This window comes from Pectinophora gossypiella, chromosome 16 (assembly GCF_024362695.1).
Source record: "Pectinophora gossypiella chromosome 16, ilPecGoss1.1, whole genome shotgun sequence".
Lineage (NCBI taxonomy): Eukaryota > Metazoa > Arthropoda > Insecta > Lepidoptera > Gelechiidae > Pectinophora > Pectinophora gossypiella.
In genome coordinates, this window is record NC_065419.1 from 5,836,414 (window position 1) to 5,864,260 (window position 27,847).

At 38.7% G+C, this 27,847-nt stretch overlaps 1 protein-coding gene across 2 annotated transcripts in view; it reads left to right on the forward strand.

The window, feature by feature from the left end:
• Positions 1 to 26,341, forward strand: part of LOC126373570 (runt-related transcription factor 3) — a 28,030-nt gene extending 1,689 nt beyond the window's left edge. Inside the window, exons 2-5 of one of the 2 annotated variants that reach the window (XM_050019741.1) lie at positions 9,443 to 9,556; positions 19,078 to 19,194; positions 20,802 to 20,987; positions 24,861 to 26,341. In XM_050019741.1, coding sequence (XP_049875698.1) covers positions 9,443 to 9,556; positions 19,078 to 19,194; positions 20,802 to 20,987; positions 24,861 to 25,489 — 1,046 coding nt within the window. In that variant the 3' untranslated portion in view covers positions 25,490 to 26,341. The remainder of the gene's footprint in view (positions 1 to 9,442; positions 9,557 to 19,077; positions 19,195 to 20,801; positions 20,988 to 24,860) is intronic. The other variant, XM_050019742.1, reaches the window with a different exon arrangement.
• The last annotated feature ends 1,506 nt before the right edge of the window (positions 26,342 to 27,847 follow it).

The following is a 27,847-nucleotide window of genomic DNA, read 5'->3' on the forward strand; positions in this document are numbered from 1 at the left end:
CCATTCTTGTCTATCAAAGACCAATTCCTTCACTTCCTTATAAGACACGACGTTCGCCTTCTCTTTAATCTGTTTCATGTAAGCTCTTCTTGGTCTTCCCCATTTCCTCTCTTTCCTTGTAGCTTCCCTTCTATGATGATCCAATAATTTAATCGCCTAAAAACAGAATTTTTCAAGAAACATTATAAGTATAAAAAGGCATAAAAAAACAAGAGGCAAGAATTTACAGTACCAATTTCCTATGGGTCTCTAAAATCAGTACCGTTCAAAATAATTATAACGGTAACGACGATGGGTTATAATACCGGTATAAAAATAGCGTAATTTTAACCGTTTGGCGAAGTACATTAACCTTTTCAAGCCAAGAAAAAGTACTAAGTAATACCCAAAACGTACAACAGTACTGTAAAGGCATATTCTAATATCTCAATAATAACACAAATCCGGGATAGTAGGACCATAGTTTTTTTAACTCTGTCAAAAAGCCTTACACGTTACTACAAAAAACTTTATTTGTATTTAAACAGTAATCAATTAACTTTCGCAAAATTCATGATTTTTTGTAGTATTTTTTAATTATTTTCAATTCTATACTTTTGCGATGGAAAAATCCACTTGATATTAACTCAGATTAATCAGCTGAATCATCCCTCTCAGTATTTGTTACGATGTCACTTATACCCTATACAAGTACATACAGGCAGCCGTGCAAGTACGTATGGGTGTTAGTGACACCGTAACGAATACTGAGGGGATGATTCAGACCATGATTCTGAGTTGATATCGAGTGGAATTTCAGATAAGAAAAATTCATGAACATTTTTAAATTATTTACAGTTCCATAATTTTGCGACGGAAAATTCTAATTGATATCAACTCAGAATCATGGCCTGAATCATTCCTCAAGTTTTCGTTACGATGTCACTAACACTCTGTATAGTTATGATGTAAATCACAGTTACGGCGTAATAAACTTACACAGGATAACGTCTTGTTCTCATAATCTGTAAAATTATGTATACAGTTGGACATCATCACTTCTTAACCATCACAAATTTATTAACAGCAGCTGGGCATCTCTCCTTTTCTTCCCGGTGAGATGACATACCTAAAATTTAAAAGAAATAAGATACTACAGGAATCCTTTTGAGGTTGTTACTGCGGTTAAGCGTACTTTGAAATAAATACTAAAAATATCATTCTAATCCGTTAGTCCCGGCTTTTAGCCATTAAAACACCTTCACCAACCCGTAGTGCAGCAGCGTGGTGGAGTATGCTGCATACCCCCTCCGGTTGTTTGAGAGAAGACCTGTGCCCAGCAGTGGGACGTATATAGGCTGTTAATGTTATGTTTTATGTATCATTCCTATTTTATTAAATTCAACACCGCAATCGTGTATGAAAATGAACAACTTATTACTTTTTGTTAATTTTTGACAATATTTTGTTCATACCTTATTAGTACTCACACACAACCCGAAGTGAGCGCAGTTTCAATCAACGGCTCTTTCTTAATTTTTGTGATTGGCCATCTCGCCCTTAAAGCCGTCTATCCCGGACTTACCCTACTTAAATTCATGAAGAATTAATAAAAATCGTGTTACGTGTAAATTAATAAATACGTGTTTTTTTGTAGTAACGACCTCAACTTTAATATACATGTGTTCTGTGTAATAAAGTGTATTGGATTTGCTTTGATCTTCCTCATGTCATTTACATCAACAACATAACATACGTAACCGCTGGTGGGCAGCGGATACTTACCGTTCTGTCTGTATTATTCCTTATTCTGTTACCACTGGAAATATCAAACTTAGGACATAAGTAATAACCTTTCAATATCTAACATAACATAAGCTCACGGCTATAATTATCCTGTTTGGAGTAATCAGGGGTACATCCATCGCAAGATGAACTAAGTACCCACGCCTCACCGAGCTTTATGTTAGACCAATCTGGGAATTCTATATCTATTCGATGCGTAGATATATTTTTTTATCTAGTATTACTTAAGTACTTACCTAATTGTAGATTTACTTTGACTGTCATTCTCTAATTAGTTGAACTAAGATTGCATATTAATTTACAATGACAATAATGGGCCTTAAAAAACGATTAAACTCAACAATTGAGACAAAATAAAGTGAAAATTTGAACTTGAAATGCATAAGAAAGTTTGTAAGTAGGGGAAACTGGGCGACATTGGTAGCCACTTGAAAGTTTTACTGCAAGTTGACAAGCGAGGAGGATAAGAAGGGCGGGATCTTGGGCGGCTATTTCCTTAATGGTCCGCCCGCCCTTGAGAAGTTTTGTTGCGGAAATAATAGAAAAAAACTGTTTCGTGTTCTTAGTAACTTAGCGATAAATACTTTATAAATTATCTCTTTAGCATTATCGTGTTTTCACAAGGTCCGCTAACCTAATCTGAAGATTTGACAGGTCCGGTTTTTCGCCGACCGACTACAAACCGACCGTCCGATCGACAAATCTTTTTTTAATAATTTTCTTGATAAAGATAAATAAATAAATAATAATAAACATATTTAAAAAAATGTCTTAGGTACATCTAATGTGATAATAGTTTCAAATGAGATATATTTTTATTTTATTTATTACCTTACCTATATGTCATTTTCAAACACTTAGATTGGTGAAATCGAAGTAAATTCAAATATATTTAAATAATTTGTCATTTGTTTTCTCTAATTGGGTCATGTACTAGTTTCAAGATACATTTTGAAATTAAGTACTAAATAAAGATAGATCTAACACTAACGAAAAACATTTCCTTTCTTCAATTTAAAAAAAACCGACATTTTATGACGTTATTCTATGACGCCACAGTGTGCTTTTTCATAGAAATTCTATAGTAATTTCGTCTTTGGACGTTTATTAAAAATAACTGATTTCACTAGTTGGAAACAACTATTACACGGCCCATGATGTCCCTTTAGTTTCGTTCTCGACGGATTAGAAAATGATAAGTAGGTAGGTAAGTCTAGTTGAAAATCAATTAAGTTATTAATAAATTAAGAGTGTTTGTTTTTAATGGATAGGTTTTCAATACTAAACTATTTTATAATATAAATATATTAGGATGATGCCTACATCTATAAATAACAAGGTAAGGCAAAATAATAGGAAGGATAATAGCATTACGAAAGCGGTATATAAAGCTAAGGTTGGTGGTAGGGCTGGCAGAGGAAGACCTATAAGGACGTACTTCGTTCAATGACCAAATTGGAGATATCCTTAGAAAAGGTTCAGTATGATCTCCTCTGAACCGGCGTGCGTGTATGAAACGATTGATGAATGTGGAGGAAGCAAGAAGAGTATATCAGGATCGAAGCAAATGGAATTCCATAGTCTCTGCTTACCCCGGTGGAAATAGGCGTGAGTAAGGTAAAATAAATAAATAAAGTAACAGGACGCAGGTTTTTCGCATGATAGATATACAAAATAGAAAAAGGGGAATAGTATGAAATACATATCATAGATCTATCTTAGATCGTAACCAGTAACAAGATTGAGCTGCAAACTAAAAATTTAAAAATATTAAGTATAAAATCGAGATAAATATTCACACAAAAACACACGAAATCTCGAAGACGCTATGAACTTACTTATGTCAAAATTACAAGTTTTCATACGTTTATTGCAAGTTTTTAACTTACATTAAATGTACTCACAATTATTTTCATGATAGTATGATAGTGTCTTAGAGGTCCGAACCTCAAAAAGAACCTTTCAAAGATCATCTTATTGTCCGTATATCCATCTATATAAGACCCTTTTTCTCGGGAACGCGAAGAGGTATCAAGTTGAAATTACGCTTAATACCTTGACTTTTTTAGCAAAACGACAAATTAACGATTTTCGGATTTTTTCTTCTACTTCTATCTCTAATTCTACTGGAATACCTTTTTTCTTTCCAAATTTCATAAATCTAGGTCTATGGGAAGTACCCCACAAAATATACAAAAATGAAGGTTTAACATAGCCGTATCTTTTGTTTTCTTTTATTCAGAAGCTCAATTTCTTTTGCAGCTTTAAGGGATAAGTTATGCTGTTAATTTCAACTTAATACCTCCATCCGTTGTCGTCACAGAAATTAACACGTAAGCCAGTTGACATATTTTATAATTTTTTTACCACGGTCCGTGGTATTTTTGACGTAACGTATTGTACATTACACAGAAAACATAACCCTTTTTTCTTCACAGTAGTCGAGTTAAAAGCTTAAAGAGATGCGAAACGTAGATTTAAAATCACTACAATTTTACCTAGGTAAAATGTTCACAAATCTAAAAGACAAAGATAGTTACAGGGGGGATAAAATGGCCACATCGCATCGAAGCAATTCATCTAAGAAAGCAATATTGCTATTTGACGTTTGTTTGCATTACGCACTTACTTTTAAATGCTTGGATGTGGCCATTTTACTCTCCAGTTCTCCTGTGGATTGATGTATCATTATAAACCCTAACATTTACTTCCCTGAAAGTTGTGTGGCTGATGTCTCAAACAATTATTATTATGCTTTGTTGCTCACAGTAATAAAAAATAATGGAACCAAACCCACAGTCCACATTTCATAAGAAAATTAAAATTCAAATAAATGCGTTTTTCTTACAGCGAAAAACAAGGCAACATGGAAGTTAATAGTGTTAATATTTCTCGAGATTCCAACGTATTCTCGGAGCTAATAATGTAAATGGAAGATGTACGGCTTACAGAGAGGTCGGACACAAAAAAGCGTCTCGGCTGAAACCGCAGGCGAACTTCCGCTGCGCTTTAATCTGGAGCGATATTTCAGAGCCGTGCAAATGAAAAGTTCTCAAGACTTGAAGACGTCCCACTCCGCCCCCGCCCCCCCAGCCAGCCAATGGAAAAGGTTGGAAAAGCAGCGTCTTCCGAGAGGCGGGGCCGCGCGCTCGCTGCGGTCGCGCAACCATTTGAATTTTTCCTTTGAAGAGTTCTTTATTTGAATATGCTGTGGTGAGATTATACGAACGCTTTTATTGCGATTGCGATCCGCTTTATGAGTTTCCAGATCGTTCTCTGCAGCTTAGCGCTTCGGAACGTGCCAAAACACACAGGTTTAACAGACAAATGAAAGTCGAAAGGGTGACACGCGAGTGTTGCGTGTTTTTGTGGTTTAGAATACAAAACACAAAAGTGTGTTTGTCTGAAATGACGTTTTGGGTCTATTAATAAAAAGTTGGTAACAAAAGACGGTGGCGGGACGTTGGTATTGGCACACGCAAGCGGCTTGTGCGCGGCGGTATCGGCGGGTTGGAGCCGTCAGCTATAACAGGCCCTTGTCAACCATAACGCGGCCGCAGCGGGTAACCGCCGACCCGCGCTGCCCGCGCCGCCGGCCCGCCGCGGTGGAAAACTACCATTTCATTTACGGTCGCCCCTTGGTTTCGGGGTAGTTGCGCTAACTAAGCAGAACCCACAACTTGCGTAACTATGCTTTGTGTTACGCGGCTTTCTCACGCTCTATTAGCCGCTATGTGTTATGAAACGGGATATTGGAATTACGAACTGATTGAAACTTTACGATCAATCGCAATACAAACTTTCTATTGCAATTACGCTCCATTTACACTAAAGTCAGTAAAACACTGGTGCACGTTCCATTTAGCTGGACTATGGACAGTCTCTAATCATGGAACTAGGAATCTTAATTATTCTCGAACAATTCACTCGCATCCGCAATTCACGTAGCATTTAGACCAGTGACAAGTAAATTGTGTATTCAAAAGCAATTATCATCGACAGGAGTGTCAGGTCTGCAGGTAGATCCGAGGCTTCGCTTACATGGCGTATTAATTCAGTCAATTAGCGCACATCGGCGTTAGCACGTCGTTAACGGCGTAATCGGCGCAAGCGATGGCGCAAGGAGTGTGTTTGACAGCTGTCAAATTGGATTGCATCCAGCTATTAAGGGATGTCGTCTGGGTCGGGCGGACTTGCCGAGAGAATAGACTGGACACGACGCGCCGGTTATCGGGACACCAAAATAAACACCCAGTTTATTTAGACGCTAAATTATAATAGGTACTGAAGAGGCCAGTGATTGCGATGACTGTTTGTCTCAAATTAAGATAAAATCAAAACAAATACAACATTTTTTTGTGAGGACAAATGATTAACCGAGACTGATAAAAAAAATCGGAAATTGCTTCAGAGCAATAAGACCTTCATTTGTGCTATTGCTAAATACTTTAAAAATGTTTGTTTGTTTTGTTTGTGTGCAATAAATAATAATTGATTTAATTTGATATACTTTATTGCATAAAACTTAACATAAACGTACAGACATAACACATTGATATAGTACAGCCTTATTGCTCTGAAGTAATTTCCGATATTTTTTAATTCAATTTTGGCTCATTAATTGTCGTTAAGAAACAATATTCTTAATTTTTAATGCTTACTACACCTGCACTACAAGTATTGACATAAAATAATACTTCAAATATAAACAAAATGTAAATAATAAGTAAAGTAAAAATCAATGACGTTGTTAATTGTTCGCTATGTATAAAGTACGTGAATCTTTAAAAGTGACAAAAATGGTACACAGTCATATCCCTATGAAGCCACCGTGAACAAATTGAGATGTCGCAATCGAATTGAAGTGTCGCGACTCGCGGCACTAAGCGACTAACTAAGCATTGTTCCTGTACAGCTTAGTTCTAACTGCTAATTGTACCAATTGTCACGAAATTGCCACCCGGGAACTAATTAGACATATAATTTCTAGAAAATGAAGTGTAGGAACTAAAATCGATCTTTGTGGAACTCCCTGACAAAATACAGCATAATATTTTTATAGACATAGTACTTAAATGTAAAACTATTTTATAATTTAAAACGTAAAAAGTAAAAACATAGGGATAGTGTTAAATCCAATGTTACTCCGATGTTACCAAACGCAAACGAAGTTATTCGTGACTCGTTCAACGGTTTTTGCGCCCAATTGATTGCACCACGAATTCGTGTTACACCCTGTCAAATGCTCGAGCGAAGTTCACGAAGTTTTTCATAACACGTTTAGGGGAAATTGGGAACTCATACAAAGCACCTCTTAGGGTATTTTCACATAGTTACGACATATTATTTGTATGATGGATATGGTATGGAATTGTTATCGTTACTGATTATAAATATTTAGAGAGGTGTTGAAGAAATAGTTGTTAAAGAAAATAAAAATTGTTGGTATCGACTGACATAATTTATTAATTAATACAAGTTACAGAAAATCCGTCGCTTGTTTATTTTCTTGGCACTGAGTACCTTATTACTGCGAAGTATGTACTTAATTTAGATATTTGTTATCAAAATCTTCATTTTAATAAACTGGCACTTGGCGATTTAGGTTTTTAATCACAAGGTACCGTCTATTGACTTCATGAAAGTGTCGTTTTATATATTCTTGATGGACGTCGATCACATGGACGTGGTGCCCTGTAATACACCCTAAAGCCGAGTTCGTGTGGCGCGGTATTAAGTAGGGGTTATTTATTTAGGCGCGGCATGAGCGTGGTGGAAGCTCGCGGCTGGTACGCCGCACACCGCGGATCACCGCGTCACTCACTCAGCCCGTGATTTGTGTGAACCATCCAATTGTTCTTTTGCTTTGTCTGTGAGGTACCTTGTTAAACTGTGTACTAACTCAGTTTCTTGCTTGATAACTCATCGTTTCGGAAGAAATAGTATCATTATCTTAGGTATAATAATGATTATCTTATTTGCTAAGATCAAATATTCTTAAGTCATAAATGAAACGGTCTAATATATTACGTGAGGAGTATCTACACGATACTCTAACCCTCTAAATTGTCAGACGAAGCGCTTACCAACCAATTAATCATCTCACAAAATGCTACTCAACGCCCCCAGCCTGCGAAACAAGTGCTCGTCCGAGCTCCGGTCAGGTTAATAAACTCCAATAGGCCGCAACAAGCCGCCCGCGTGTAGGCCTCCATTTTTAACGAGCCCCACCGCCGAGCCCGCAGAAAGTAGCCTACACATGAAATCACGTATGAATGAGGCTTTTTTCAGTTTTTTCGCGTGGAGCCGGCGGCTTGCCGCTCCGGGCCCCATTAAAGCTTACATGTCACTCTCCTGTCCCCGCGCCGCCGCCCGCGCCGCCCGCGCTGTACACGGAAAAATCACAAAATCGGTATTGGCTGCGACCCGCGCCGCGCGTCGGCAAAGCGCTCTACAATACAGCTTTGACGGACGGTCATTTAATATTAACTGTGGTTTTTCCGCAGATGGAAATGTTTTTTTATTGGCAGCGTTACGCCGTGATGAAGTGGTCGGCCGGTTGTTTGTGACGCGCTCTGATGTGTTGCGGATGAGTTGCCCTTTTATACTCTCCACTTTGAATGAGATTGTTTCATTTCAAGCACATGTTTTGTTTGACTGATATTGAGTTTTTGTAATCAGGAATGTTTCGTTTATACATGCATTCGTAACATTTAATTTTCATTTAGTCTTTCGTTTTTGGAGAACTTCAAAACGAAATTGAACAAAGGCTGCGAATGTGTTCGGATCGTTATTTCCGTTGAAATCGGTTACCAAACTAGCTTTCTCTATAGCGAACTGTAACGATTTCAATCACCAGGCAAATTGAAAACAAACCGGCGATAAATTTTTAACTTCTCCAACGAGTGATCAAATGGAACTACAGTGGTGGACGCCGGGAAAAGAGAGCCGACCACAGATTGGATTTATGGCTTCGACGCACTTTGTGTAAAAAGTTTGGGTAATCATACGCAACTCCATTACTCTGTTTTAAATAATGGTACTTACTTATTTCTAGATAATTTATGTCAACAAATATCTTCCGCAGGTTTTTATAAAATGCAAATGTATGTGTATTTAAAAGCGATAATCTTTTGATAATTACTGTCTTGTTCATTAATATGTTATAATAGTACTTTTATGAAAGGCTAGCTCGCCGGTTTATTTAAAAGTGTTTGGTAATAACAAATGTTCAGGACCTCTGCGATACAGGGAGTCCCTAGTACGGGGTCCGCCAGTAATGTATACATGTTTAAGTTTTTTGATAAATAAACATATTCTATTCTAAACATAAGCAAGTTTGGCAAAGGCCGGTCATAGGATAGGTGACCACAAAAAAAAATGTTTTCATCTCGAGCTCCTCCGTGCTTCGGAGGGCACGTTAAGCCGTTGGTTCCGGCTGCATTAGCAGTCGTTAATAACCATCAATCCGCACTGGGCCCGCGTGATGGTTTAAGGCCCATAGGGAAGGCCGGTGCCCCAGCAGTGGGGACGTTAATGGGCTGATGATGATGATGATTCTAAACATAGTCTATTTTTTGTAAAAAATATGTTTAAGTGTTTTTTCTCAGATGATGCTGTGTAACTTATATCCTGAACACTGTCATATTTGTTGCAGGTAAATCGTTCACGCTGACGATCACGATATCGACGACGCCGCCACAAGTGACGACGTACAACAAGGCCATCAAAGTGACGGTCGACGGACCCCGGGAGCCGCGATCCAAGACCAGTTCGTATCTATTTACTTATTACAACCGTCTGTCTTCTTCTTCTAATCCCCTGTTGACATGTAGGACTCGAACAACAGATTTCCACTCCTAGCGATCTTTTACAATCCCTGTAGCTTGCCTTGTTGTTGTTGTTGAATTGTCTGTCTTAGTCACATTAAAGATTCACACACATTATATATAACTTCGCCACAAGTGACGACGCACAATAAAGCCAGCAAAGTGACTCGGGCTGCATCAGCTCGAGTCTTTAATCTCCCAAATAATAATAAATAATATAATGATCTCTTAGTGATGTTGTGTTCGAGACATTGATTATATTTGGTTTGAGACGTTAGGTACTTATAAATATTTTTATTAACCAGCTTAAAATTCTAAAATCTCTCTAGTTTTCTCATAGGCGCATACAAAGAAAGATTAAGTAAACAGGAATAAATGATCAAATTAAAAAACAAACTCTTAACTTAAATCTATGATTCAACCTAAACTTAAAATTATTTCGCGCTTACGCGAAAGTCGCGTGATTCAATTTCAAACACATAGATTTAGAATGATAAAACGAAGTCTATGGTTCAACTCTACACAAAAACGAGATAAACAATGAAATGTACGTCTTCGTTTACAGCGGCTACATCAAAGGTAGGACTCGGACCACTTGGAACAAACAAGCCCGACCGCAAACATTCAGGGCCTGCTAATGAAGCTAATTTATTAATAATTTCACGGAATTGTACATTGTACATTGTCTTCATAATAATGTACAACATAGACTTAAGTAGGTATTTACTGGGGGTAGTCAGAACATAATAACACTTTTGTTTAATTATTAAGTACCTTAAGATAAAGTTATCAGCCGATCGCCATCTTAGGCAACATGATAAAATTTTGTCACGGTCTTTTTATCGATTTTGACGATATTATGCCGATTTGTCGATTGATGCTAACGGCACACCAAAAAAATGTGTCTTTCTGTCGAAATACCACTACGTGATATATTATCGATGGACGCTAACATGGCACCATATTTTTATCAGATTCTGTGAATTTTTGAATCATCTTCGTAATATGTGCATACTGTCGTTTTTTATCTTTGAATGAGGAAAAATGAGCTTGGATTAAAGTCCTTTAAACCAAGCCGAAAAATTATAAAATGATAATGTTTTTGAATTATTTTTTTTTTGATGATTGTTTTGTTAAACAGAGTTATTCTACAAAGCAGAATTGTTCTAAGGTTGGGTCTTATTTAAATATATCTTGTTGGAAACTGATAAAATAAAGATGTTTTATGTTTTATGTAGAGTCCGGTTCTCTCCTACACTTTACTCGATTATGAACTTTATAAAACAAAACATTAAGTGTCATGAAAGCATTAGGGAAATTGCTTATCTCTATCCGCATATTCAAAACCTTGTCACTCAGCCTGTACCTTGACAAGGCAAGTCTTTGGAATTGATGGTGGTAGCAATTTAAATAGTTAGTGAGACTGACGGTTACAAATGAGGATGTCTTGAGTTTGCGGATCACACGGGCCGATCAATCCATCGCGCGGAAGAATTTAAAATAATTGCGCGCTTCGCATAGTGCGGACGAAGGGTTACGCTCGGTACTGTCTGCAAACAAACGCGGGTGGATCGTGAGTTATTTTACTTCTTTTTCTATCGTATGAGTTATGAGGTGAATGACCAAACTCATCAACCCGGTGTTCTGGTTACTATCGAGACACCAAAGGCCTCTAACATGGCTGATGTATGGATGTATCTGATGTAACGACTACGTATTTATATCAGTAAGTAGTAACCGGGACCAACGGCTTAACATTGGATCATCTTACTTTCGGACATTCAAGTGAACAGCCTGTAATGTCCATTATTCCGTTTCTCACAGGGTGCGCTTACCTAACCTGAAGATTTGACAGGTCCGGTTTTTACAGAACCGACTGCCAATACAGGTTAGGTCACATACCTCCGAAAATGCATTTCTCGGGAATGTGGGTTTCCTCAGGACATTTTCCTTCATCGTTGAACACGTGATAATCATTAATGATCCAAACATGAATTCGAAAACAAACTCGACAATCATTGCTTTAGGATTCTGGATTCGAACTTGCGACCTCAAAGTGAGAGGCAAGCGTTCTACCAATCGGGCTACCACGGCTTTGGATAGATAAAAGATTACCGTCCTATACGTTACTGCTATCTGTACGCACTAGACGAATGTGAGGGCACAAAGAGGCTCCTGTAATGAATCGGTTGTTTAATTAATTAGTCAAGAAAGGGCCGGGTAGGACCCGCGAGGGGGGATAGGAGGGGGGGTTAACCACCCGTGTGTGCATGTGCCCTGCATATTGATTTATTATGCCTCCAGCCTCTATACGGAGGCGATAAATTATTTAATTCTAGTAAGTTGCTACGTGTTCACGCGAATGGTATATGTTCGAGTGTGGAAATATTGATGAAACGTGTCGGTCGGGGAACGGTTGCGATTCGCGTTGTATGATTACCCCGCGCCGCATATTGACGGCTACTAGTAAACAAACACTGATACGATTTTATGAGTAATAAGTTTTCGGATTACATATATGATGAGGGAGCCATATTTGCCTGCAATAATGCATAAAAGGGGATGTTAATTATATAGGTAAAATTAAACAAAGCCAAACAATTATTTAATTATATTAATAATACTTCTGATCTTCAGCACAATTAGCACCATTTCGGCCTCCGTGGCTAGTGGATGAGTGAATGGCTCAAGATCCGCAGGTCCCGAGTTCGAATTTTAGTGAGGTAATATCACAAGAATCACTTTATGATCCCTAGTTTGGTTAAGACATTACAGTCTGATTACCTGAATGTCTGGAAGTAAGATGATCCGTGCTTTGGAAGGCATGTTATGTTGGTCCCGGTCACTACCTACTGATATAAGCACGTAGTCGTTACATAAGCCATGCCGGGGCCTTTGGCGGCTCAATAATAACCCTGATACTAAGTTGATGAGCTTGGTCATCCAACTAACAACTGTCGCCTATTTAGTTAATAGTACGGAAAACTAATCCACATTCAATTAGGCACGACAAGGAAAAAAGGTTTTACGAAGCAAGTACTACGGTTTTTAACTTATTATGTACTTTCCAGCCAACATGTAAGTACACTGCAAGACAAAATAAGTTACTTATAAATAAAAGTAAAAAAATGTAACGAGATATCCATAGGTAAACAAGACGTAAATAGCGCTGCGGATATTAAACACATTGTAGACGCTATCCCCTTGTTCCCTTGTCCCTATTTTTACCAAGCTCGCCTGGGTGGTGCGTTTTACTACCCGTGCGCAGTAGCCGCCTCTATTTAATAGAATATTAACGATGTTTGGAGGCAGCTATTTCGGTGCGCGGACGCCGATATAAGACCACCCGAGTGGCGCTAGCATTGTTTGTTGCCCGTTGTTTATCAGATGGCAGTTTATTAGGATTCCGAAATATGGAGGGAATTACGGATTAGGGTTTAGAGTGTAATAAGTTTTTGTCAGGATTGGGAGAATAATTATCTTTGCAAAACCTCTTTTTATTAAATTCATTTCGGTTTCTTTTTCTGCTGGGATTTGGATTTTAACCACAGTTTTTTTTGCTGGGATGAAAGTAGCTGGTCTATTGCGAGGTTTGTTAACAAAAATCACATCCAAATGTGATTTTTCAAAACGGCGCTTAAGTATGTGGTTTTCGCTAAGCAATACCTAATAGGACGTGCAGAATCGGATATTTCTGCACTAAGGTATCAGCGTCAAGCAAATAAAGAAGAATCACTTTCTAATTCCTGAGGAATACGATAAAAAGTGTCAAAGTCAATCCAAAAGTTATTTCAACTAAACCCTTTTTAAGCTGAAAAGCTACGAATGGCGAAGCCAGGGTCGGCAGCAACAAACTAGCCGGCACTAATCAGCCGGGCTTAAATTAAATTTCCAGCGTCTGGCGCAGCCGATGTCCGAATCACTAAAGCGAGGGCTAACTAGTAGAAAATACTTGGCATAATAAATCTAACTAGACCGGCCGGCACCCCTACGTAATCCTTTAATCAGGTCCACTGTAGCCCTTGCCCGCACCCTATTTTTCCCTCCCATCTATAACACCCATCCCCCCGGCCCCTCGAACGGTGCAAATGACAGTTTCTAATTCCAACTTGCCATGAAAGTGTGTAATTGTTGCGCCGTTGATTTATATACTGAAACCTTTGCGAAACGAACATGTGTGTACGTACTCGGTGTCTGTGTGCGCGCGCTTCCAATTGTCTGTCTATGTGTGCGTCTGCATTTGTCAATTTAATGTCAGTCGTATATGTAAGTGCATTTATTTATGCATTTTTCCATTAAAATAGTTCTCTGTGGGAGAGTAATTGCGATGGAGGTATTATCGGGCAAGCGCGCTCAGTGATAGATAATCCGGGTGCGGTTGGGTCTGCGAGGGTACTGCAGTTGAATGAGATGCAGGGAATACGAAGATCTGTACTAGGCTATTGATTTGCAAATTAACTTGGGTTGTTAATGAATCCTTACATCTGTAAAACTATGGTAATCTAATTGCATCTGTGGTGTCACCTACTTATCTAATTACCTACTGATACTTACTCATGATTATGACGACAATGCTCTCACCTTGCGACAAGGAGTGACTCTTAATTGATTTCGACATTATAGGTATCTTCTCTTTATATTCTGAACTAGCAATTTTCGATAATTCAAAATTCAAATTAATATATTTCTGAAAATAGCATTCCAATATTGTTGTAATATTGCTGATTGTAAAATAACGATCATACTTTATGCAGTCACTGAATTGTAAACTCCAGTCCTTGAACTTCATTTATTTTAGACGTCACTTATTTCAGATTTGCTTCTGAAACCGCTTGGCTAGATAAGCCGCCTAGAAGCTGTATATACGAGTAGGCATATACGCTATAGGAAAAAGGGGTCCTTACTGAAATGCAAGCATGTGACTTGAATAATTCGAGGTATTGAGCACGACACCTGTCGAGGCATGCACTATTGATCCCGGGTGTATGCTACGGCTTGATTAGTAGACTATTAGATTTGCCCTCTGTATTGGCATGTCACTTGTTGGTGCGTCGCTATAGCAATTAGGTAAATGACTAGGGTTTAGTTATTGAAATCTAATAGACATGTGTTGGAAGCTATTTTTGATAGTCAGCTAATCAAAAAATATTTTGTCTGAGACATTCTGATATATCTTATAATTTAGTCTTCCTATCAGGTGTTATTTTCTTCTTCTTCCTCTCAGGTGTTAAAACGTCATAAATATACAAACACAAATCTCCCTAGCGTTATCCTGTTTTCACAGGGTCCGCTTAGCTAACCTGAGCATTTGACAGGTCTGGTTTTTTACAAAACCGACTGCCTGTCTGATCTTCCAACCCGCGAAAGGAAAACCAGCCCAAATCATAAATATACAAAATAGGTATTAATTTTATTCAAACTGTAGTTAACTTCATTCCTCAAACCATATACGTATATTATAGGGATAGAAGGTAAGCAGGCACTTTAATAAGCATTTGATTCCACTCGTTAGTGATTCGTACATGATATGTGCGTGTGTGTCGGGAGTGACGCCTGGTGTCGCTGTGTCGATGAATTATCTAGTGTCTCGGGATACTTAGGTACCATTGGGGGAGGGCTAGGGGAGATATAGACAACACGTTATAATGAGTACCTAGTACCTATCGATGAATTAGTAGAAGAGAAGTATGGCTTTAATAGAAGAAGTAAACCATCATACCCGAGAAATGCGTTTCGAAGTTTGTGACCTAACCTGTATTAGGCTGGTTTTCCCTTCGCAGGTTAGAAGGTCAGTCAGGCAGTTGCGTCTGTAAAAACCGGACCTGTAAAATCTTCAGGTTGGGTAAGCGGACACTGTGAAAAGCGGATAACGCTAGGGAGATGATATGATGAGTACAAAAGTATAAGTGAAGAAGTAGGTAGTTCGCTCGTTACCGCCAAACGAGCCAAAAGTAATCTTCTACACCTTCAAGCTAAACTACATTATACCATCTAACATCTAACCATATTCTCTGAAACATAAGTCTTGTATTACTTACTTACTAATCCCCAGCTCGTCTACTAAAGTATCCTGCAATATTATCCAATTCAGTCCAACGGTTCAAAACAGAACGGCAACAGATGCAAAGACGTACTTGCACTTAGTAGAGTTTTCTATCCGCTCAACTATCCAGAACTTCCCGTCTACAAAGTCTGTGAAGAAACTCTCGCAACTCGTTCCTCCTTACTTATTTAGTTTACGCAGAGGCTTCGATTGTTTCAAGACTGTTCCGTTGGCCTTTAGTTTTAACTAAGTAGAGAGTGGCCCCGATTCCTGCACACACCTCCTAATTTTATTTGAAGTTATACCCGTCATTTTCTTATCCACCGAAAAGGAAAGGGATGGGAGATTGACAAATAACTCGGGCGAATTACATAGAAATCTCGCTGATATGCAACCCGTTTCGTTTTTTCGATTCTGCTCCGCACCACTCAAATCCCAAATCCCCTGGTAGTTGCGGCTTCCAAATACATTCCGCTTAGGGCCGGTACTGAAAAGTATCGGCGTCCGAAGGACGTAATATACGATCCCGACGACCCGATTACTCTAGCCATAGAGGCAGCCAATCAGCTCGCGACACCAAACACTTCAGGACCCCGATACTCACCCCGCCGGCGTGGTCGACGATTTCCCTCATTCAGCGCTTATCGCTATCGACCCACTAGGGTCGATTAATTCTTTCAAATATTTTTCCTCTCAGACGACGCCCTGAGCCGAGTCTACAATAAGTCACAAAAAAAAACATCCCGTTTCACGTGTGCTGTCAACTTAATACTGTCGGGTTATTAGCTTATATAAAACTTTGGAAGGGTTTTTTAAATTTCAACCTAAAATTGACACATGTCAATTATCCGACAGAATTTATGGAACGTGTGAATTACCAGGACTTGGCGAGTTATAAACGTACTCTCATGTAGGTAGCGTCACTGTACTCAACAGAAAGTCTTTAGAAGAAAGCAAAACCATGATAATTAGCAGCAGAATAACCTCTATTGTTGCGATCGGACCTTAAAATAATACTCGTTACATGATGACGCTAAAATAAACAGAAATAAAGTACAGAGAGAGATCTTATGTGGATCTTAATGCATACAACAACTTTTGTAAAGTTCTGTTCCAGTGGTGTGCAGTTCTGTGTGTGAATCGCACAACGTCCAAGAAACCTATTCACCGCGGCCATAATACGGCACCCGCATAATTATTATTGACGAGTTACCCATATTTGGAATAGAATAGAATAGAATAGAAAAAGTTTATTATAAAAGGACGCCACACACAAAAAAAAGTCAACAACATCATATCAAATTTCCACTAAAACAATTACAAAAAAGCAAGACGGATGTTTGTCGAAATGACCATAAGGTGGTGGTGGACGTCCTGAGATAAAAGGGCCTCACTCAGCACAAGTCGCGGCGTGAACCACGACGCTGGTATTATGTGGACCCTTTTGGTGACGCACGAACATCGTATTCCATAAACATGTGTTAATGGTGTGTATATTCAAATTCAATTCAAAAATATACATTATAATATATACCAAATTATTTTAATAGAATTAGAGTGTACATAGACAAATATTATCGCAAAGATGTATACGTAAATACTTAAGGTTAGAATAAAAAAGAAAGTTATTAATATAGGTAAAACTAGTAAACAAATGTAATAATATAAACAAATACGAATTCCATGAATGTGTATTGTGTAGTCTGTCTTAGTACCTATCTATCGCGCGCGCCGCACCCCGATTCTAGCTCGGTCGGTAAAGTAGTTTGGTTACTACTAGTACTTACTTATAAACAAAACTTTTTTTTCCATTCGACCGCCGCGCTGCCGAACGGGCACGACGTGTTCCCAAAGTAAAGCGAAATTATAAATTTGTAATAGAATTGCGTATATTAATTAAAAAGAAAAAATAAAGTGAATCAAATAAAGCAAATATACATTAACCAAATAAGAAACAATAAATTAAGTACGTCCAATACACTCAACAAAATCCAAAGTAAATAATGGAAACGTGCAGTCGTTTGAAAACCCCAATAAACAAATCCATGAGGTAAGCCAATTTGGCGCTTGTTTCCTCACATCACATCATCACCAGCCCATTAACGTCCCCACTGCTGGGGCACGGGCCTTCCCTATGGATGGATAGGGAGATCGGGCCTTAAACCACCACGCGGGCCCACTGCGGATTGGTGGTTATTAACGACTGCTAATGCAGCCGGGACCAACGGCTTTACGTGCCTTCCGAAGCACGGAGGAGCTCGAGATGAAAACTTTTTTTTTTTTGTGGTCACCCATCCTATGACCGGCCTTTGCGAAAGTTGCTTTACTTCAACAATCGTAGACCGAGCGCGTTTACCGCTGCGCCACCGAGCTCCTCATATTAGCTCCTCATATGTTTCCTCACATACTTTCACCAAATCAACAACAATCATACAGCAAAGATGCGCCTTGCGTTATAATGTAAGAATCGCCCAACTCCAGTTCATCATCATCAACTTAAGAGCCACGCTCTTGTCGGTGCAGCATTTTCCATTTTTTTAGGGAAAAATAGGGCAGTGGTTTCCCTCTTGCCTTCCGCCCCGCAGTACTCTGTCTGACGCAAGTTCACACAAGCAAGTTGCAAGTGCAAGTGACGCAGCTCCAGTTACTTGTAGCCAAAACACGTCACCTGTAGGGCTAACATGCGCAACGTGATAATTTATCGATTCTGACGATATAATTATGTCGTTTTATCGATTAGCGCAAAGAAAACAAACATCGATTTCGACAAGAATTGACAACATTTCAAATTTTTAAGCCGTGGTTTTTTTGTGCTATTTCGAAAGTACTTGTTTAAATAGAAGACACGTATTTTTTCTTTTCAAGATTTTTCCACTAGAAGTTACAAAAAATATTTTTTGAAAATTGGATTCTGCCATTGATAGAATGAAGGCAGTATAATGTAATGTACCTTTGCATGCGTATTTAAAACAAGTCGCAAACAAAGTGTCATGTTATGTATGACATTTACTTTTTTTATGTAAAGGTCTGAACTTATTATGCCTTCCTCTTCTGACCTCGTGGATTTTTCAATATATTTCTATTATTACTGAATTAAAAAATCTGTAAAAATGTGTTTTGTGTAAATCATAGAAATATCTCGAAATGGTTTTCGATTTAAGGCACCTTAGTAAAAATGAAATGTTGTCAATTATGTCGTTTTATCGATTAGCGCAAAAAAAAACAAACATCGATTTCGACAAGAATTATTGAATTGATCGATAATTTTTTCATGTTGCGCATGTTAGCCCAGCTGCATTACGCGTGGGACGCGATATAATGAGCTTATGTTAAAGTTAGCTTATTTATCCTAGTGAGCCCCTAGTATAACCTTAATATGGATGCTAAGTGTGAAGGGCAGCCTGTATCGTACTGATGTAGTGTTGTCGCTCCTAGGGCAGCAGCAGCAGTTCCACTTCGCGTTCGGCCAGCGCCCATTCCCGTTCCCGCCGGACCCGCTCGGCGGATTCCGCATGCCGCCCATCACTACCTGCCAGAGTGAGTATACTTCACTTTTTTATTGCACACTCACACATGCCTAAAGACACAGACACACACACAGTTCGCTCGAGCATTATATACGGCGATACGGCTCACCACCTATCACGTCGGTCTAACAGAAAGTTCGGTGAGGCGTGGGTGCAGTCATGAGCAATATCATGTACCCACTTTAGAACCCTGTCGCACTATCATATTTGACATTTAATGAGATTTACGGTGTAATTTGTCAAAAAAGTTAATGTGACATGGTTTCAAAGTGTATACATATTAGTACTCGTGACCGTACTTAGTTCATCATGCGATGGATGCACCTCTGACTACCCCAATTGGGATGTAGTCGTGTTCTATTGCCATTTCAGGGGCCTTCGGCGTTCAACCGTGGCCGTGGCCCAGGTTTGGTAAACTCAGTTATGACTACACAACCGAAAAGAAATAGAAGATTTCTACATACCTATTATACTTATAGGTTCGTGTTCGACAAAAATCTCGTACTTGTTTTTATGGTAAAAGATGTGCTTCAAGAGATGATGTAGTTACTCGCAAGTGACGATATGCCCTATTGTCTCCATCTCATAATAATATTTGGATTGTAGCTCGATGTCCGACGCCACCACCCATAATTAGGATCAATGAAATAGTCATAATATAAGGAGGTAATTATGTACCTATAGTTAAAAATATAAAAGGAAATTTTAGACTAGTTCAATAATTACAACGGCGCAATATACCTCACTACCCTTATCGCAAAAATATCAAAATGTAGTACGCGTTACAAGAGATTTAGAACCACCGAAAATAAAAATGCATAGGCATCTATTACCGCATAAATATTTAAGTTTGCGTGTTATCGAAACCAATTTGTACCATTTCCGCGCTGCAATAAAAGTGGCAATCACGAAACCTTATAACTGACATCGGTCAAAAGTGAATGAGTCAGCGTGCGGTGATACGCTAAACTACGTTCACTAAAGCGCGGATTCAATCAGCCTCGACAAAAAGAGGAGCATGCTGACTGCGGACGCAATCGAACAAGCTTGCAGCGAGCCCGCTAAAATCCAGGGCTACCCCAAAACAACTCATGCGGCTCAAAACGGGAAAAAAACATTCACAAATCGACGCAGCGGGCGGCGGGCGCGCACATATCGTATAAAACCGACTCCGCCGATCGCCGGCCAAAAACGGAACCGTGATACCGAAAAATAAAAGCCCGTAATACTGTCGAAAAAATAAAGTGTACGCCGCGCACGTACGCGATCTCGCCGCGTTTTGTCCGCCCCGATATCTTTATAAGTGGATTTTGTGTATTGTTTTTGGCTCGCTTTCCAACTGTGGCTGTTGTGAAATGGTTTTAGATACAGTCTGTAGGTACGGTAAACAAATATTGAAGGCCTAAGTATTGTTATACTCAAAATCTCTTTTCCGGCGGCATCTTACCTTCTCATCTAGTATACTCGTTTAAGATAAATGTTTCTCTTGCCAGTTGGGAGAAATATTTTTGTTAGAGATAAGCTACCATTGTACAATTCCTTTTTCTATCCTATTGCGTATAAATATACATAAGATAAGCTTGTATTAATGAGTATCTAAACTCTATGTTTAATTAGATATGAGCCAGTTCGGTCTGAGCTCGAGCAACTCGCACTGGGGCTACGGCGGCGCGGGCGCATATCCTGCGTACCTGCCCTCCTGCGCAGCCCCGGCAGCGACGCAGTTCAACCCGCCGGCCCTAGGGTTCCCAGGATCGGTGCCTGACCAGACGCCCTCACAGGACTTCACTGCCAACAATACAGGTAAAGGTACTTCAAAGAGAAAATTAGTTTTTTTTTTACTTATACGGTATTTCAACCTGATGCTGCTCTCGTCAAGCCGGCAACTCGAATTCACCACATTAGAGTTTTACCTAAGCACGGGTTAGGGTTAGGGCTATAGATAACAATAAACATTATATACGGGTATTTGTTTACAGGTAACAATTTAAAACATATTTTGGATAAAACAAAAACACAACATACAAGGCAGACGAACGGTTCAACTTAACAAGTGCACACATAAGTGTTAAACCAATAAGTAGTCGTTTTGGACGATTGACTGAATCTCCTAATTAAATTATGGTTCTCAGTATAACAAGGAATGAAAACGGAAACAAGTTAGCGAGAAGGTGACATAAACATAACATAAACAACCTATATACTTCCCACTGCTGGGCACAGGCCTCCCCTCAATCAACGGGAGAGGGTACGGAGCATACTCCACCACCACCACCACTGCTGATGGAGGTGTTTTACAGCTACTAGCCGGGACCAACGGCTTAACTTGCCCTCCAAAGCACGGAATCATCTCACGTTTTCGGACAGACAGGTGATTCAGGCCGGCAATGTCCACAAAGGACGGTCTCACAAAATGACTTTGAGAATGATTCCCCATCGGGGACTCCAAACCCGAACCTCCAGATCGTGAGCCCAACACTCTAACCACTAGACCACGGAAGTTGTATGACAAGGTGAACTAATGAAAAAATACTTATACTTACTTACTTAATCGAACATATTTTTATTTCTCTAATTATCGTACGTAATATCACTGAAATTAATTAAAACTGTTAATAATTATTAATTAAGATTAGAATTATTAATTCTTATTACTTAAGTAACAAAACAATGATCTACAATGAAGACCATACGCTCCAAATCAGCGTTGTCCAAAATAAACTGAATATTTTTCAGGAAAATGTTTGGCTTATTCGTCGATTTATAGTCGTTGCTATAACTCATTAATGGTGAAATTAAATGCACCAACATGTTTTATGACTAACATCCTCCTTTCGATCGGACGACGTCGTCGGAAGTGGCATATGTTTGACTGGATACGCCTTTAGTAAACTAATATTATTTTAGACATTTACCTATCGTGAATAAATGCCTTATAGAAAACTCAATTCTGAAGTAACTAGGTACTAGTAGTTTGATTAAAACTTGAATTATTATTATGTATATCGTTTCCATATTTCGGGCCTATGAAGTCCCGGACTTTTGGAAGGCGTGAGTAGGGCCGAAGCCAACACATAGAGGCCCATTAAACAACGTTATTATTATTTTTTATTTAATTTTGAAGTGATTTTCTTCAACAAAGCGTCGATTTCTTTCAATCAATTTCAGGCCGGGTAAAAACTTGAACAATTTTTTTACCTGGTTTGTAACAATTGTAACTAGCGTGTCTATTGAGAGATTGTTAATAAAAAACGCTTAAACATAGTTTTCACCATAAATAGTATTATTTCTTACTCTTTGCCGTAAGGCAACGTTATAGTAATATAATCACACCGCCCAGCATAAAATACAACAACATAGGTGTCGTGCAGCACAGGTGTAAATCGTAGTAGCCCAGTTGGAACAACGCTTGACTTTCACTGAGCGGTCGCAGATTTGAATCCCAGCATGGGCCTAACGATGACTTTCGAATCCATGTCTGAACCATAATTGATTATCACGTGCTCAGCGGTAAAGGAAAACATTGTGGGAAAACCACATTCCCTACAAATACGTTTCGCAGGTATGCGACCTAACCTGTATTGGGCTGGTTTTCCCTTCGCGGGTTAGAAGGTCAGACAAGCGGTCGCTTCTGTAAAAAAACAGAACTATCAAAACTTCAGGTTAGGTGAGCGGACCTTGTGATAACGGGGTAAAGCTAGAGAGATAACTTATAGTACCTACGTAATATAATTATTGTGGGTGCAAATATACTTTATTCGCCATACTAAGGTTTTTATAAAATGCATCTTAGACCGAATATGTTACGGTGACGGTCCACCCTATAGATAATTCAGTGGATATTTGTTTATGTTCGTTATTAAGCTATATACACAGGACAGGAGTCCTAGTACGGCTTTGTAATAGACTACTCTGGGCGCCATCCCACTTGCGTCAGACAGAGTACTGAGGGGCGGAAGGCAAGAGGGAAACAAACCACTGCCCTATTTTTCTCTAAAAAAGTATCAAGGAAATGCTGCACCGACAAGAGCGTGGCTCTTAAATTGATGATGATGATGATTAAGCCATATGTATCTGCAACAAATTATACTCACAGAAGTATCACATAAAACAATGAGTTGTCATTACTATAATAACTTTCCAATGAAAGCTGCAGAGCGTATTAAATAACTTACGTCATTAATATTATAAATCGAAATGACAAATAATTCAGATTATTGGAAACTGATTCATTCTCTGTAATACAAATTAATAACCTTTGTCAATTATTAACTTTTTTAGGCACGCACTTGATGTGACTTTATAATGTACTTATGTTTTATTTTTTACTTTATATGGTATTAATTCTTCTTTCTTTATTTTTACCCGACCGCGGGGATACAAGAAAGAGGGAAAAGGAGTGATGTTTAAGAGATAGCCGTGGTCCAATCCCAATCTAAGATCTGTCCTAAGAGTTTGCTTACCACAGCATTCAACCACGGTTATCTCCTAAACAACACTATACGGAAGAATTTCAGACAAATAATTATTTTCTTGTTTTATACTTTTTCCGTGGTCGGCTTTTAGTTGTTAAACTTTTTTTTTTAATCTCTTTTACTTTAATTCATAGTTAATTCGCCACTATATTCGTCAAAATACTTTATCTCAAACTTATTCTGACTTGTGTCTGTTATTCGTTCTCTACTCATCCTTATTTTTTTTTTAAATGACCCCAATAATTCATATCTAGATAATAGCTTCTTTTTGGCCTTTCTGTCCCTCTTCTTCTTTGTATTGTCCATTCTGAATAGATTTCGAAAGTCACCAGGTTCGCTTATTTTCTGAAATAGACAATGATATCTAACACATACGTAAATTCAAGTCCGCAATATATACAAACGTTATCAGAAAACATAAGGCATTTATTTAATAGGTGTATTTAACAGTTTCCGCGAAATGTTACATAGATATTCTTTCTCATAATAACATTAGCTAGAAATGGCATACATGAATAATCAATTCCAGTAACAGAATATTGTCTATGTCCAGCTATACGGTGTCTGTTGGCTGGGGCATTAACCGGCTCTCATTATAATTTACAGCGGCTCGGAACGTCCGATCTACGATGAATTTATCGCCGATGCGTGCGCCGCGGGAAAAATATGGCGCCCATAATTAAAACCTTAAAACCATACACTGCACTCATTCGTCAAACATTTGTGTGTCATTGGGAAAACGTTGGGAGTTGGGAATTGCGTGGCAAGTGGTATGCCTGATTGGGTACGCAATAGCTTTTTGCAAAGCTCCGCGGTAGTTTGAAACTCGGATTGAAATATTTAGATATTAGTACATAGCAACCATATATTATGTAGCTTACAGCCTGTAGTTACTTCATGTGTTTTGTTAGTAAGAGGATCTTGTGTGGACGTGTTTTGCTTTCGGTAATCCAACAACGCAGACTACAGCCTGTCCACCGGGCACCATTCGTGGAGATCCTTGGGGGAGGCCTATGCCCAGCAGTGGGCGTCGCACGGCTGATGATGAATCCACCAGATTATCAAAAACCGTGTTAAATGGGTATTTAAGTCAATACGAGTTTAACAAGTTGAGATGAAAACGTTATATATCTCTAATCAGAAGAAAATGATTTTAAGTGATTTAAACGTTTCAATATTAAACTTTTTCTTTTTCCCGCAGTACTTCCGGACACAACGGGCGTGGACCTGGACCAGCAGCTGTCAGGGCTGGTGGGGTCATCGCCCTCGCACCACTCCACGCTCATCCCGCGATACAACAACAACGCAGACTACAGCCTCTCCACCGGGCCCCGGTCTTTGAGCGACAACAGTTCGCAACCAGAGTCTCCAGTACAGGACGACCTACTCACCTCAAACACCACGACGAATATTGGCCACAACCACACGAACAGCTCGAATTTCCCATCCCTAATGGGATCACAGAATTCTTCGTACGGGAGTAGCAATTGCAACAACTCTCTATACCCAGTCTTGCCTGCAAGTTTGCTTTACAGCCAGCTATACACCGCTGCAAACCAGACGCATAACTTCCACCCGCTTCATTCAAACTCGATACATTCGACGCAAAACCATCACAACGAGCTGCAGACGATGATGGACCAGATATCCTCAACGACTAACAACCACAGACAACATAATCATAACAACCATGTTCAGGGGGATTTATTACTCGGTGGGGGTAGCTCCTGCGCGGCTGCGGCGGCGAGAGGTGAGGACGGGAGGGTGAACAGTCTCGGACAGAGAGGCAATCCTCAGCCTGACAGCAATACCGTGTGGAGACCCTACTAAGTCAAATGACACTTCTGTAGTGAAAGTAAGGGACAAGTCTTCTTGAACTATGTTATATGGTGATCGATGATAGTGAAAAGTGTGCTCACATTTTAATACCTCATTAAAGTACATTATGAGCAAAAATAAAATATTTTACGTTTGTAATGAAGATACAGTGTACGTTTTAAAAAAGAGCAGTCGATCAATTAATGTCTAAGATAAGTTTTCGAAGTAATTTTAATGCAACGAAATAGATTTTCGAAGCTAAAAAAAAGGTATTGTAAAATATTAAATGTACTTACGGGTAAATTATTAGTGAAATTGTAATGTAAAGTCCTGGATTTTATTCGTTCCCGTCCTGAAAATATACGACGTCTCAGTTGCATAAACGTGCCATTCGATGTAAAGTTTAACTTTTGGTTTTATAAATGGGAAATTGTACATAAAATGTGAATAAGTTGTTGTAAATGCATCTTGTAAAGTGCAATAGATGTGCAATCATAAAGTTGGTAGATTTAAGTATATTGACATAGTTATAAGTGTAAGTTTATCTGTTGGTTAAATCGTGGAATCTGTCCGATTGTAGATATAACTAAACGTGAATAGGTTGTTCTTTTAAGTACATTATTATTCTTTGTATGTTGTTTCCATAACTCAGAGTATGGAGCCGGAATTCTATCTTTCGTGCTATCTGGTAACGTGTTTCTATAATGTTCTTTTCAAAAATCATACAGCATATTTAAAAAAAAATGGTCATCATATAATTAATACGTTTAATTATATTTTGTAAATAAATTAATGTCAGATTTGTTTGAAGCATCGTTGGCTTGTAATTTACAAATTCCGAGATTTTATGTTGATTATTATGAGTAGAGAAATTAATTTTACATTAAATAAATTATACTGAACATATTGATGTTTTTAATATAGAAAGAAACCTCATAAAATCGAATTGAAACGGTTAATTGAATAATAATTATTTGGGGCCATATCGCACTTAGAGACACAATGGTTGTGCTACCAGTGGGAAATTATTCGAGATTCGGTTGCCGTCAACAAAATCGGTTACGCAATCAAGTGAGGTACTATCTTATTGGTGGCGCCAGCAAGGTGCAGACATTGATGCTGAAACATGCTTCATCATTAAAACATGCAGAATATAATATATTGATAGTATAGGTAAGTACATAATTCTGAAAACAGATATAGATACAGGTTCTCCCTAATCGTATGCGCTATCAGCATTTTCAGTTTTGTACGGAATTATAATCACTATCACAAAACAGGGCATCAACTGACACTTTCAATAGGAATTGGCTTCAGACGCTAAACTTCGATTTCTTAGCCGGTACCGATAAAGTGTCAAAAGCACTGAAACCATTCGTTCAATCGGCTTGCCGAACATGTGACGTCACGAATCGTGGATCGCCATTTTGGCTACTTACGCGGTACGACAGAATGAAATCGATGTTCGATTTGCTCCAATCTGAATCGGCTTCGTCTTACCCGGTAGGGACCCTGATGAGGTCGAGGTTGTATATTTTGAAAAATTCGGCGCGCAATGGCAGGCAGACACTGGATGAAAACCGAAATTTATCCGCGTAGGATACGAAAGATTCCTATTTTACTTTCAGCTCAAAAAAGCTTTGAAATCATCACAATATCTTTAACCATAACAAGCTGTTTTACCAGAAAACGTACGTAGTATACGTACTTTTCAATAGTAAGTTACCTACAATAAACTTACGAATTGTTAGACTATGACACAGAGGTAGGAGCCAATCAACCCTTAGGTAAGTAGTACACTGTTAGAGACACATATCATTCTGCGAGATGATGAATGATGTGTGAAAATTAAATATGTTTTTATATTGTTTACACCTAAGTTGTTCATTATGTTTAATTATATTATTGTTTATATTTAAAGTTTCACGGCCCATTGGCGCTTCTGCACTGTAAAGTCGTGAAATGTAAATAAATAAATTCCATAAAGACCCAAGAATTTTTTAGTAAGTATTATTCTTCTATTTCACGTACCTTAATCTCCATAATCAACTTATATATACATCCAATAACAGGAACAGAACGTCACGAATTGATTAAGTCTAGGTATCTGTAGTAGCCCAACAGAATTGTTGGACTATCAACAACCACGGGTCTAGTACAGTGTCGCTAATGAGCTCATTACGCCCTCGCACCCGCCGGCGATACATTTGCATATGACCTGTAGACATATCCACAAACACACATACAAAAACATGCATGTTTAATCATTAAATGAGGAAATAATTGCAAAGCTGAAGTGGCAGTGGGCAGGACACATAGCGAGGAGAACCGATGGCCGATGGGGCGGAAAGGTTCTGGAGTGGCGACCAC